The sequence below is a fragment of the Metopolophium dirhodum genome, chromosome 1 (genome assembly GCF_019925205.1).
Source record: "Metopolophium dirhodum isolate CAU chromosome 1, ASM1992520v1, whole genome shotgun sequence".
Classification (NCBI taxonomy): domain Eukaryota; kingdom Metazoa; phylum Arthropoda; class Insecta; order Hemiptera; family Aphididae; genus Metopolophium; species Metopolophium dirhodum.
This window is the reverse complement of record NC_083560.1, coordinates 23,033,303-23,048,226: the sequence shown is the minus strand read 5'-3', so window position 1 is coordinate 23,048,226 and position 14,924 is coordinate 23,033,303. Positions and strand designations below refer to the sequence as shown.

The following is a 14,924-nucleotide window of genomic DNA, read 5'->3' as shown; positions in this document are numbered from 1 at the left end:
TATTGTCATTTCTTATTCAAGGGATAGGAAAAACTCCTAAGAAAGGTCCAGAGATACAAGCAGGAATAGATATAACAACAGAAATCGTGGAGATGACGCAAATAGAAAACGGCACAGTAGGGACAACAGCAGAGAAAGATACTCAACACCGGAAAAAATTAATGGAAGATAAACATAATATGCTACAAATGCAATGAAAAAGGACACTATGCAAACGATTGCAATTTTTCAAAAAAACGAATAGCACCCGAGCTAAGAGAAAAATCAGAATATCTACCGTGGGGAACAAATAATATTGATTTAAAAAACGATACCTCTACATTTAACAGAGATAAAAAAATTGAAAAAAATAATTATATTCGTTTTGTAGAAAATTAGTACAAATCAAAAAATTCGAATAAACTAATAACTAATGAAGTAAACGACGATGACGAAAAAGCTATAGAAAACATCGTAACAATAAGTAGTTTGAACTCACTAAACGAATTTCAAAAATTCCTACTCAGCAATAACGATAGAACCGACTTCCTATGCGATTACAGTGAACAGACAGTAAATATTTTATCATTACGAAATTATATCGCAATCGGCCATTGCACAAGTCAATGCCTTACTATTTCGAAGGGGATCGCATTACAATTTAGAAATAAATTTAACAACGTTCAAAATTTAATAGACCAAAGAAAAAAAATAACCGAAATTGCTTATTTGATAAACGGAAGACAATGGGTTCTATATCTCATAACAAAAAATGAATATTACGATAAACCAGCGTACACTAACATTTTTAGAACACTAGCTAACACTAGAAAATTTTGTATTGAGAATAATATTACTACTTTAGCATTACCCAAAATCTGCACTGGACGAGACAAAAAGAATTGGAACGTTATTTCTACTATGATTAAGTTTATTTTTCAAGACACGCAAATAAAAATTTTAATATGCCTACTACTAAACAATGACGATGAAAAACAAAATAAATATTTTAAAAACAATGGTTCACAAACTAGTAATATCACGTTAGGAAAAAATTTCAATAACACAATTAACGATAAATTAAAGAATGAAATCTCACAAATCGCGGGTTCATTCATAAAAACGGAAAACGTACCCGGAGACGGTGACTGTGGTGCCCACGCACTACGAATATGCCTTAAACAACATGCTATATATAGAAATACAGTAGAATTATTAAATATGCTCGGCATTTCTAATTGCAAATCTGGCTACTATCTTAAAGATGACGATCTAGCGTTTATCTGTGACCAATTCAATTTCAACTTATATATACCTAATACACGAAAATTCCGAAAATACAAATGCCATAATTTACTGGGAATTAAATAGGAAAAACATAGGGATATTCAATAAAAATTGCCATTGGACACCAGGAATCATAACAGAAACATATAACCCACGTCAATTCAATAACATAACAATAAACACTGTTTTCCCGACTTTAATACTATAGAAGAAAATGTAGACCATTTCTTACACGAATATTTCGATCGCTTAAAATTATCCCAACAAAACCATATAGAGAAAAATAAAACCGACAATAATTTTAAAACAGACAAATCCACAATATGGTACTCAAAATTTTGTCAAGACTGCGAATATTTGTCCACGTCCAAGGACATACTAGACGACCACGATGACAAAGAACAGTATTGGAGCGAGGGGGGAAACGTTATGTTTTGTGAAATATGCGGAAACTACATAAGGGAATATCGGAACCGGCCTATACAAGAAGACGAGAATGCCATAGAAACCAAAAACCAGCTAATTCAACACAAAAATGTAATTAAAATCAATAATCAAAATATAAGCGTAGATTCAGATACTGAACGAAAACAAAGAGTGCTATCCATTAAAATAAAATTAGACGGCAACGAACAAAATGCAATTATAGACACAGGCTCAAATATATCATGTATAGATTATTCCCTAATAAAAAATAAACAAGTCACTAAACCCGAAGAACAAATACCTAACTATAACAGGCCCTGGCAACAACGAACTGATACAAATAGGAACAACAGAATTAATAATTACAATCAACACACGACAATATCAAATCAAAGTATACGTCGTTGAAGGACTAAATTGTAAATTACTATTAGGAAACGATTTTAATATTAGATACAACCAAATAGTCAATTTTAAAAATAAAAACATACAAATCGATAATAATTCTATAAAAATGGACGAAATATGGTACAAACATATTGTAAATCACAACTTAAACATTTATACAACTGAAAGCATCACAAGTGCAACCAACATTAATAAAAATAAAATTAAAATTATATCTAACGAAAATATTACCATAGCTCCTAAGACTAGGTCAAAATTAAAGGTGTCCACAAAAATAGAAGACAAGCAAATACAATATATTATAATAAAACCAACTGAGCGCCTACAAAATAATAAAAAAATAACTCTAGAAACAACATTATTAAATAGTGATGACGAAGTCATATTATACAATTTCTCCAATACCTATAGTAATATACCAAGAAACATGGTTATAGCAATTGCCACTGAATTAAATACGATTAAACGCGATAAATACGAAATAAAAAATATTAATTCAGACAATAAAATTATTAATAAAGAAAAAATCATAGTAACAAAAATAACTGACGTAACGGATAAACAAGGTACAATAATAAAAATACCTAACGAACTTAGCTACGAACAACGTATAAAGACACAAACACCAATAAACAAATTCAAGCGTTTATTCACCTCAGACCCTTTAGACTTAGGATGCGCACAAGTAGAACCGTGTGAAATTAAATTTAAAACAGACAAATCGACATTTCAACCACCGTAATTAATTAAAGAAATCCGGGAAGGTTTCGAAAATCTTATAAATTTTATCAAGTCCCTTGAATAATTTTTCTGAATATTATTTTAAACAAAAAACACAAGATTTAATATAACTGTACAAATTTAACTTTCCTCAAGATTTTATAACATGTAATACCTTTTACCAACCACTCAACAAGCCACCGTCGGAGACCAGCAGACCGCTCCGGCCGCCAACGTTCTTTCATTCGATTTCTACTGATTCATCATCAACCATCATTTTATATTACGTCCCGGACCTGTAAATTGCAACACTGTCCACGACGAACATTTTTCACGCAACCACACCAACCTCATGTTCGGTGTCATCTTTTATCCGTTTTCACGACACTGAATTTTCGTTTCGGTTGTTGTATACGACTATATGATGAGGACACCGCCATGGGCCACCACTTTAAGTCAACTTCTCAAGCCGGCTGTCACCCACATTATCGTTATATAATATATTGTTTATATAATATATGCATCATATAATGATTTTAAATCAACGAACAAATTTAATTTAACTACCTTAAATATTTAATATTTCTACCTTTAATATTTCTCCCGAATTTTATAATATGTAATACCCTTTTAGGAACAAATATGTAATTTAACACCAGATTAGTAAAATCAATAGCAAGACATTAGCAGTTTTTATACTAACTAAACTATTGTAATATTAGATATAATATAACAAATTACATTTAAGGAAAAATAATAAAATATTAAAAACATGTTACAAAAGTAAAAACAAAAGAATAGAATGTATTTTCAGCATAATCAAAAATTCACGAGTCAACGAGTAGCAACAATCTTCTGAGACAAAGGGTGAATATAATATTTTCAAAGTAGACAATAAGCATTAAACGAAAAATTATAGAAACAATAGCAAATAAAATTGTTCCATACAAAGACACGAAAAAGACACAGTCCAAACAGAAATTTGAAAAGCAGAAATATAGATTTAAGAATAAAAATTACAAATCAAATTCGACAAAACGAAAACAAGCAAGATAATATTCAAATACTTACCTTATGAAATACAAGAAGAGTAGAAGAATTAATTACCACAGAATCAAAAAATGAAATACCATAGAAAAACAACGAAAATGTATTGCTATTTGTCGAAATAAAAATATTATACTTCAAACTGTGAACAATCTCTAAGAAAACATTTTTCCACAAAAGGACCAATCAATACATTTTTATAACCTTATATTCATATTTATTTATTTTTTAGGCACGCATTATATAATTCATTATTAAAGTAGTAAGATTAAATTAACATTTAAGCATAATTTTATAGTCAACGACACGAATAAGCCGAGACAGTAGCCCAGTAATAATATAAGTTTAGTATTTAATTTAGTAATAAGACATTTTTATGTAGCAATAGCATTAAAATAGGAGGGCATTTTTTCCAAAAAACAACGAGGACTGTCGTATATTGCAGACAGTCGTCAAAATAATATTATTTAATATATATGTAATATAGGTAGGAATATTTTAAATTGTAAATTATTGACATAGGTCAAGCCAGCGAAGCAATAATGTGCTGAGGCGACAATAATATTTTCTTTATAGCACCGCCGTACGCGCAGGCACGTCCCCCGTTGTCAATGGGTGATTCGGCGAGGACGTAGCTACGACGTGCGTGTGAAACGCGCCGATCGTAGTGCGGGCTAGGCGATCTGAATTTTCTAAGTGTTTTATTTATGTTTGTTTTAATACAATAAAAGTGTTTCCGACCTGAAAACCCGAGTTAAACATTATTTTAGTCATTCTTACATTCTTACCTTTTATAGGAACAGCGCCGGGATATACGTACTATGTGTCAATGAAGTTATATTAAACTGAATAGTGCCAAGGTATATGACGTAATCTTTGAGTCATTTCAACTAGATAGGAACGAACTAAGAATTGACAAGCGCATACCATCGTACCTCAACGAGTTAACAGTGCCATTCTAAGCTTACTCATTTCGGACTTTTCTAAGTTCTCTTAAATTACCTACTTGGGAATTTAACCAATTTCCCAAAAACATTTTCAGTGTTTAACGCAGATGTGATTTCTTCAATGCAACGAGATACTGAACTTTGTGAAATTGATGTAAATCTACTATTACCAACTGGTGTTTGGTAGCTACCAGTGGTTAAGAAGTTTAAGGCAACTAAAACCTGAAAAACATATTAAATACCTACTAATATATAAAATAAGAATTTATAAAATAGGTACAGTTTGATAAAGAACGAAAGAAGTGACAATATTTTAAGCAGTGAGCCGGGAGGTATTAGGTACTAAAACTTTTTTTAAATTTGGGTAATGGTTGATTAAACTCGAAATGAACAAGACTCGATAAGTGATTTTACAAGATTCAAAGATTATATTATGCAGGTACCTAATAAGTAATAATAACTAATAAATGATCCACCTAAATACTTACAGTAAAATGGGGGGATTTCGGACATGTGGGGTGATTCCGGATAACACCAAGTTTTTTAGTTATCTTATAATTTTAGAATATATGTTTAATAAAAGTTGAAAACTGATACTCCATGTTAATATCTATTATAACCTCCATAGAAAATAATATTTATTGATGTTAGTTATAGATATGTTTAGTACATGTTATGGAGATAAATACAAAATATTACATATTTGAGTTTTTAAATTATATAATTGATAACTACAACTGTATTACAACAACAAATAAACATATTTGATTGCGGTTTTCGGTAACCTACTCGTTAACTTGTCTGTGTTAATTGGTATATGTGCAAATTGTCAAGTTATTTGATCACACACTGTAGTGTTAAATCGCCTTAAGTATTACAAAATGAGGGGTGACTTTGGACAACACATTAACTATGCCCAGATCATATGTCAGAAACAATGTAGGAAGTCGTTCATATAAGAATTATAATCCTAATGATATTAAAAATGAAATTAATGCTGTTTGATATAAAAAAATTACAATACAGCCAGTAAAAACAGAAAAGTATAAAATAAATTTTATGTTGACATTTTTATAGAAAAGTAAAGAATTATTTTTTAAGAATATTAAATAAACTTCAATGTATTAGGGATAAATGTTTAGGGTTTTTTATTTCAATTTATTACATTTTTTTAAAAAATATCTACGTTGTCCGAAATCAACTATTGTAATTATAACATCAGTTTTTAATAAAATTTAATACGTGTCCAAAGTCGCCCCATTTTGTGGATCACTCCGGACAAAGTTCAACTTTTAAAAAAGTGTGAACTTTAATAACCTTAATTCTTATTCTTCTGCTATATGTTTTCAACATACTTAAAAAACTTGGTATATTTTTTCATAATTTTTAAAAACAATATTGAGGTTAGTTTTTTAAAAAACGTTCAAATCTGTCCGTAGTCACCCCATTTACGGTACCTTATCTAATATTTCACTAAGTTACGACCGTTCCTAAATTTCTAACAACTTTAACGTGCCTTTGTTGTTACATCTAAATATCTTTTCTGTAGCTTAAGAAAAGGACTAATTCCTTGAATTACTGTATTTGTTACATTTTTTGTAAGTCTGTCGTTTTTAGTAAATGCCGAATATGAAAGTTTTTGTGAATATTTCACAAACCTCCGAAAAGAATATTGTAATAATTATATTTATACTATATTTAAAGTAAAAAATTCTTATGATAGTCTAAAGTTTTCATAGTAAAAGCTTAAATTAAAATGCTGTTATAAATTCAACAAAGGAATGGTTAAAACATTATAAATACAAGAAAACTAATTTACCTATAAACTATATTCAAAATAATGTAAAGGAATCATTTTTTTTTTCTGTAATATAATATTCATTTAACAATTATTAAAAATAACTATAACTTATACACTCCTCACTAAATTATACTAAATAATTTTGAATAAATACAAATAATTATATTGTTTTATTAAAATAAATTGAATTTTTTTAATGAATAATAGTATTAGTCGCTTCTTCAAAAACTTTTTTAAACAACTCAGAATTCTTTTCTATCACAATAGCATCAATATAACATTGATCCTTTTTCATATAAGCTTTTGAAGATTTCCAATTGTTGTCGTGAGGATTGTATATTTCAAATGTATTTGAATAGGACATATTTATCGTATGTCCTCCAAATACATAAATATTACCATTCATTGCTACAGCACCTATAAATATAAAATAATAATTACTATATCAAATATTTTTAATTAGCAAGTTTTTTAATTTTACCAGAAAACGATCTGGCGTAGTTTAATTCGGATAAGGATACCCATTCTTCAGTTAGTGTACAGTATGCCCATACACTTTTGTAACATTTTTCCAAACGTTCACCACCAATAAAATAAATATTTCCATTCAATGTGCAAACCGCAGAACCTATATTAAACTCAGGTATTGGATCAATGTATTTCCAATTGTGATTACGAGAGTCATAATATCCAGCTTCATTTATTCCAATCTAAATTAAAAGTGAAACATCCTTTATTAATTTGAATAGTTAAATTTGGCCAGCGATAAAAATTAAAATACTAAATAGAAGTTAAGCAGGTAACACTCTGCTATACATTAGGTGTCTATAGCCCATAATATTAATAAGTAGCAAACAGTAGTAAAAAATCTCTGATCATCAACCTTTCTGGTAAAAAATTGGATATACTATACTATACTTCACACATAAAAAGAGCATGACCTGGCAGCAGATGATTTAATGTTATTTGCTTGCAGACAATTCCTGATTGCTTTTTTAAACATCAGTCAACCTACTATTCTATTGCGGCAAGCAGCACATAGAAGTAAGATGTTTTAGTTGTGCTATTGGTCATGCACTTAACCTACGTGGAGTATAGTTGGTACTTTTGGGAAGTAAAAATAAAACATTCTCAGTAAATTTTAAAATAATCAGAAAAAAAAATACAAATATTTTAACTTGATAAAATTTTATTATTATTAAAATAGGCAATAACGGTTTGGTTACTATAAAGTTAATTCATCTATACTCAGTATTGTTGTTTTTCATTATATTATACAATTCAAATTATATCCATTTCAGTGATTTATTGCACATCAGAGAATTACCTACTTGAATTCCTTATTTAAATTAATGATAGGTACCAACAAAATTAAGATGCTAAAACAGCAAATACTGTAACAGTAATAAAGAATAATATTATGTGATTTATCGGAAGCTTTTTTTAATATTTTCATTTTTAAGACAGTTATTAGTATTAATTAAATTAAATTTTTTAAATTTTTTTAGTTATAAATAACTGTATTAGAAATAAAAATATTAAAAAAGCTTTTGATAAAACACAGATAAAATTGTTCTTTATGATTTTTATAATTTATTGATCTCAACAATGTAATAACAGTAAGTGCAATTTGGAGAATTTAAAGTAAACGACAAACAAAACAATTAAACTTGTGTGTTATCCTAACTATGATTGTTACAGTCACCCAAGTATTTGTTTTTTTGTTGTGTAAAACAATTTTCAAAGAAATTTATATGTGTCTAACCAACATATTTTACTATCATGGTCTGTGCACTTTAATTTTAACTGCAGTTCAGAATTTTAACTAATTGTATTTATTAAGCATGGTATGTGGTTGTATACTCTATGTGTGCAAGAAGAAGACAACTATTTTATACTGCAATTTTATAAGCAAGGTGAATTAACTGTACATTTTGTATACATATATATTTTTAAAAGATTAAAAAAACATCTTACTATGTAAATTAATCCTTTAACGCTGGCAACATAATAATCATTTTTAAATGTCTTAATTATGTCGATTTCACAATTTATGACAAACCATTCATTTTTCTGTAAATCAAAACATTCTATAGCACTGGCATCTTGTTGTTCACTAGTGAAACCGCCAATCTAATAACAAATTATACATGCATAATATTTCATTGTTGTTGTTTTATTTTTTTAATTTCAACTTTTTTTATAGTTCTACACAATTATCAGATTATAATAGATGAACTGACAAATAGATATAAAATTTTTACCGCATAAACATAAGATCCAAATTGCACTATAAATGGTTTAAGACGTTCATAATGCATGTCCTTAAAGGATATCCATCTGTTTCTTTTCAGATTAAATATATATGTTGATTTTATTCCATTGCCTTGTCTAGAACCTCCAGCAGCAAATAAGCGACCATCATTGAGTAAAATAACTGTACACAAAGTTCTAGGTGGTAATAACCAATACTGAAAGATTATAGAATGACAATTTTCACATTTGCAATCCTGCCATTGATCTAACGCAGCGTCATACCACTCTAGAGTTGATTCAACTGGATAATGGTTTATCACTAATATGCCCTAACAAAATAAGAGCGAATGAATGTATAATAAAATCTAAAATGTTTGTTTATTATTTTGCAGGTAACTTGTCTATTTTTTCAAAACTTTATCAAATAAATAATACATTAATTAAGTAGGCACTACTAACTTTTCTAAATGGCCTTCGATGCTCCATTCGAAAAGAAATAAGTTTATCAATTTTAGCGCCTTGATAATCATGAACCTTTGTGACTCCTTGGTAAGTATTTATAAATAATGGCAACCGAATATACCATAACAATTCTGAAGAATATTTGTATCTAGTTACTGGATCATATTTTATCCAATTCATTACAACATCATAAACCTTTAAAATAGTATAGATTCACAACGATTCAATAACTTAATTAAAAAAATTATACCATGTCTTCTTTAGCAAATAAATCATCATTCTTGATTAATAGCATTATTTCATCATAATTAGTCTTCATAAACTCTTTGGAGTTGGCTACAAACCTAAATATAATAAATAATATTAGTTATTTATTTTTCAATTGATGTTATTTTACACAAAATAATAATTATATTAATTATTTAGTAATTGTTAGCTCTCAACGAATGGGTTATTTATGCCTATATAACTACTAAGTATAAAATTATGTAAGAAGGCAATATTGTAATGTAATGTAATGTAATTGTTGACAAGTGGGTTTTTTCAGTTTCATTATGGGCCGGTCAAAACTTTTTCCCCCCTCTCAAAAGCTGAAATGACGTCACTGAATTAGATTGCACTCCATACACCACACCTTGCCCTTAACCACTGACAAAATAACGCCGATGACAGGTATTGTCTTAAAGTTATTGACAGCAAATACTAAAAATATAGGTTCATGTAATTGTGAACTTATCACTTATCATGAGATAACAACAAGAAATAATCAACCACTCAAAAACTAAAGCCTGACAAATAGATTGACTTGCATTATTTGATTTTTTTTTTTAAATTAAAAGTTTGTTTAGAAGTAGATATAAGTAAATATAAAAATTACCTGAAATTGTTTATTATATAAGTCATGCATATAGAATAGAGATCATTTAATCCTAGAGCATTAGCAAAATCTTTCATATCTATGCAATTTTCCACGTCAATTAACGTTTTTATGTAGTTTACACATGCAGTTTGGACTTCATCTAGTAAAAACATATTTGAACTAGTTAACAGATCCTGAAATAAAAATAAAATTGAACATGTTTAACTATACTCCGACCCACGAGAGAAGTAAGCCATTTCACAAATCAGTGATTATATCGAGGCATTGTTTTCCCCACTCAGATATTCAGTGCGGTATACATAAACACTTACTAAATTTCTGTCTCTTTTCAATACTGTGACCTGATAGATAGTTGGTAAACAGCAGGACAAGGATAATATGCAAACTCAGATATGATTTAGTTGAGGCACGGTTTACTTCTCTTGTTGCCAGAGTGTAATATATTATCATGTTAATATGATAAAATGTTATAAAAAAATAAATAATATACAAAATAAATATTACCTGCACATTATTTTCTGTAATATATATTTCTGATGAGTAAAAAAATTGAACAAGTGTACTCAACATTTCAAAGCTAACATCAGTTATATTTATTTCTATTTTATCTTGGAACCGTTCTTTGAAATAACTGTCAAACATTCTATCAAAATAGTCACAATTCGAAGCTAAGACATTTTTGTGGGCATATAGTTTTTGGTTGTTTACTACTAGTGATACGTCCATTGTACATTCGTTTCTGAAATGTATTATTGTATATTTTTAATTATATTAACAAATAATGAATTCTATTATTTAATTGTATAATAATGTACACAATTTGTTTACTAATAAATAGTTATATGGTAAACTTTATACATACAGTTGCAAAGGTTCATTTTTTCCTTTGTATTTTAAACCTTTAGATGTTAAAGCAATTTCAATATCATCTTCTGGATATCTAAATAAACAATAAATATATTAACAAAATGGTTACATTCTTGTACTTTTTCATACACTTAGCATATAAATAATTTTTTTGTTTTTATTTTTAAAATAAGTAAGTATAAAATTTTTAATTAACAAAATAAGTCAATCGAAAAACAAAATTAAAAAAAGTTGTCGTTGATTTTTTAACAAATCAATGAAGACACTATATTATGTTGGATGTTGGCACTATATGTTTTTTTTTTTATAACCCAAACGCAACATATGTCATATAGGTAGCAAATTAATGTCTGGCAGTTAGCAGAATTTATCATATGTTCAATAATAGATTGAATTTATCTCTTGCCTATTATCAAACATAGTTAAGAACATAGTTTGTGTTTTACATTAGTTTTTTTACAGTATATATATGAGCATTTTTAACCTGTGATAAATAACATACTTACTCATATCTTGTATAAAAAACTTACGTTCAAACAGAAATAATGTTCAAACTTGATGTTTGATACTACAATAGTAGAACCTTGAATATCTGAACTAATTGATACCTCACCTAGTTCGGAAACGTGAAAGTTCGGATGTTAAACTGTTATTATAACTGGGAAAACATTAATATGTTCATAAATATTATGAAAATACATAATAGTATATGATATACCTATTAATATTTATAATTTATTATTAATAATATTGAATTATTATATACACTAATTTATTATACATAACTATAATTGTACATGATTATGTGTACAAGTGCTACAACACTTATTGATATTCGTATAATGGAGGGCTCATATAATCAAGGTTCTACTGTAGGTCAATTTACTCTTAAGGAAAGGAATGTGAAAAAAATGGTTCCCCTATCATCGTAGATTCTAAACGGGAAGTTGAATTTACTCCAATACCTAACAAAGTTAATAACACAAAATTGATTCTGCTGATTGTATATTTGATATGACACACATGAGTATGAGAAAGAAAACAAATATGTAATGCACTAACTTTTGTGTAAATGAAATATTGATTGAAGAACATTTTTGGGTAACTATAGCTATAGGTAAGGTATTTTATTAATAGCAATTTAATCGTACCTATGTAGTATATACCTATTCCACAATAATTAGGTATTATGATTAGATCAAAACGTAATGTTAATAAAAATACCTATTTGATTTTAATGGGATTGTTCCTCGGTCTGGTGTCTCCATCGAAATATCCATCCTACCACCGTTATTAGCCAATGAGATTCGTCCAAAATGTTCAACCACAGTTGAAAATAACATCAATTTCGTTTCTAGTGACTATCTTTGATGGTACTTATACCATTAGATATTGTTTTGCGTTCAAAATGTAATGGAGTCTTGGAACTCGGATCTGCTGTACGTAAGTTGCAATAAACCAGCATCACAGTATTGAAGATATTAGATAACAAGAATACAAGAGTGTGGTGAGGCATCAGGTACTTCTCGCAAAATTACATGGAGGATAAAAAAAACCAGCAAATCTCATCCAATCGTACCAACATAGAATCCAAAATGCCCTTCAAATTATACGAATGGGTATAACCAACCTAACCAACATAAAAAATACAATTATATTTTATGAAAAAAATGTATTTTTATACTAAAAAATTATCGTATAATAATTATGGTGCGGTTCAAATATTATTGTATAACTTATATACTAGGTAGAATTTACCTTCTTAATAAGTGAGTTCAAAAAATTTTAACAGCCGGAAAACGATCTAGGTACGCTTTCATAAATGATACTTATTTCTTTTCAACATGAACTTCATTTTTGGTAAAGGTAGAAAAAGTTGTCAATCTTTTGTTAAAATGTCCATAGTTAACTATAGAACCTTGGTGAGTGTCCCCAAACCTGAGCAAGTAAATAATAATTTTTAATTTCGTTAAATAAATTATGTTAATAGAAAATATTTAAATAGTTTAGAGTTGGTAGTTATATTAATTTTAGATTCTGAGCGGAGCGATGAACGTATTGATTTTACAATGATGTATGTTTTATTTTTATTTGTGGCTGTGTACACGATAAATAGACGAAATAATGCTTCGATTTTAAACTTCAGTATCCTATTTGATGGGAATAAGAATCTAGTCGGTCAAAATTTCCAGTAATTTTTAAAAGCGACGAGAAAAACAAAAAACAAAATTAAGGAAAAACGAGAATTTTTACGCAAAATCCGATTTTGGTTTTTGGTGTAACTCATGGCTTAAATATACAAGGTTATTGCACATAGTCTAAATTGTTTTCAAACAAAAATTAAATGGCAGTGTAAGGCACAGTCCATATCTTAGTATATTTCATAGTATAGCCAGTATACGTCGTCCCCTTATGCTGCCATTATAATTCCTTAATAATATGATAAAATGGTATAGTGGAGGTACTATTGCAATAACCTTGTATATTTAAATCATTGTGTAACTCTAAAATAAATAACCATATATACATGAAATTTTCACTGGTTGTTTATGTTAGCATTTCCTATACACGATACAATTTTCAAAATATTTTGATATGTTTTGAACTGTATACAAACATTAACAGGTTCCATTTTTTTTTAGTTTTTTTTTCTATAAATATCAATAAAACTTTATTTGTTGGGTAAAAAAGCTTGAAAATTTAATAGGAAACTTCTAGTATATTGTTTGCAAAGCAGATAAAAAATTTAAAATCCATAGTCACAATTTTTTTTTATAAGCATTTAAAGTTCAAATATTGACAAAATACTGAAAAATCACAAAAATTATTAAATTATTATAAGTTAAAAATTCATAAAAAATTTTCTGAAGGACGGACATCAATATTATAATATTATTACCATCATGAGCCAATGCGCGATGGTCACGACTAATCGATAATAATTAAATTATTTAAGAAGTGCGTCCATTAAGGACTGTATTGAATAAAATATTTTTATGTTACACTAAAACAAAATCATAAAACAACTATTTATACCACTATAAACCGTATAGACCGATATTTAGAGCCAGTAACGGTGATTTTAAAATTTTTATTATTATTATTATTTTCATATAGTTGACTTTTTTTGTGAATCACCCTGTATAATACAATTTTATTTATAGTATTATTCTACATTGTAAAATACCGAATCCTTTCGAATGAATAATTATTTACAAATAATAAATTTGTTACATATTTACACACTAATTTTTTTATTAATAATTAAAATTAGTTAATAGCATTAAAATATTTTAGTGCTAAATAAATATTTACAAAAAGTAAGCTATTGTCTTTTTTTTACAATCGCTATATTTGTTTCATCTTTTTCGTCAATCTTAGATTAAAATTTTCAGTCTTCATCCATGCTTAAAAAATTGCATGCTTATCTTATTTTAATGACTTTACCTTTGAAAAAATTGTTTTATTTCAACATACCCCAATAAGAAGTTGTCTCACTATTTACCTGTGCCTGCTATATTTGCTCACAACTAAAAAATAATTTTTTTTTGGCTGTATCAGGATTTCCCTTTTAAAATAAATGCTTTTAAAAATACAGGCATATTTTTTCCACCTTAAAAATATCATCTACTGAATATTTTTGAAAGATCTTTGCAAAATAAATTATGCATATAAAACTTCAATGTACACTTTTGATCTTTGAAATATCCATAACATACATGATTTATTTTTGATATGATTTTCAATGATTATTTTAATCGTCTGGACTCTAGAGAGTATTTTATTTATTAAATGGTTCATAACAAATATATAGAATAATATTATAACATATACCTAATAATGT

The 14,924-nt window shown here is 27.8% G+C and overlaps 1 protein-coding gene across 1 annotated transcript; it reads right to left on the bottom strand.

Moving 5' to 3' along the window:
* Window positions 1-6,808: 6,808 nt before the first annotated feature.
* On the bottom strand, window positions 6,809-12,360 carry LOC132933534 (kelch-like protein 3). The gene is made up of 10 exons (XM_060999810.1): window positions 12,305-12,360; window positions 11,076-11,153; window positions 10,718-10,952; window positions 10,211-10,386; window positions 9,584-9,677; window positions 9,331-9,528; window positions 8,880-9,200; window positions 8,593-8,748; window positions 7,097-7,325; window positions 6,809-7,032 (listed from the first exon to the last, which is right to left on the bottom strand). Exons 1-10 carry the CDS (start codon window positions 12,358-12,360, stop codon window positions 6,809-6,811), a joined length of 1,767 nt encoding a protein of 588 aa, XP_060855793.1.
* Between the last annotated feature and the right edge of the window lie 2,564 nt (window positions 12,361-14,924).

Bases quoted from the DNA above. Each gene is read 5' to 3' on its own strand.
- LOC132933534 (XM_060999810.1), bottom strand. From the start codon at position 12,360: ATGGATATTTCGATGGAGACACCAGACCGAGGAACAATCCCATTAAAA. The intron at 10,953-11,075 runs GTATGTATAAAG...AATACATTTCAG, and splicing joins AAAAATGAACCTTTGCAACT to AAACGAATGTACAATGGACG. The intron at 8,749-8,879 runs GTAAAAATTTTA...ATTTGTTATTAG, and splicing joins TTGGATCTTATGTTTATGCG to ATTGGCGGTTTCACTAGTGA.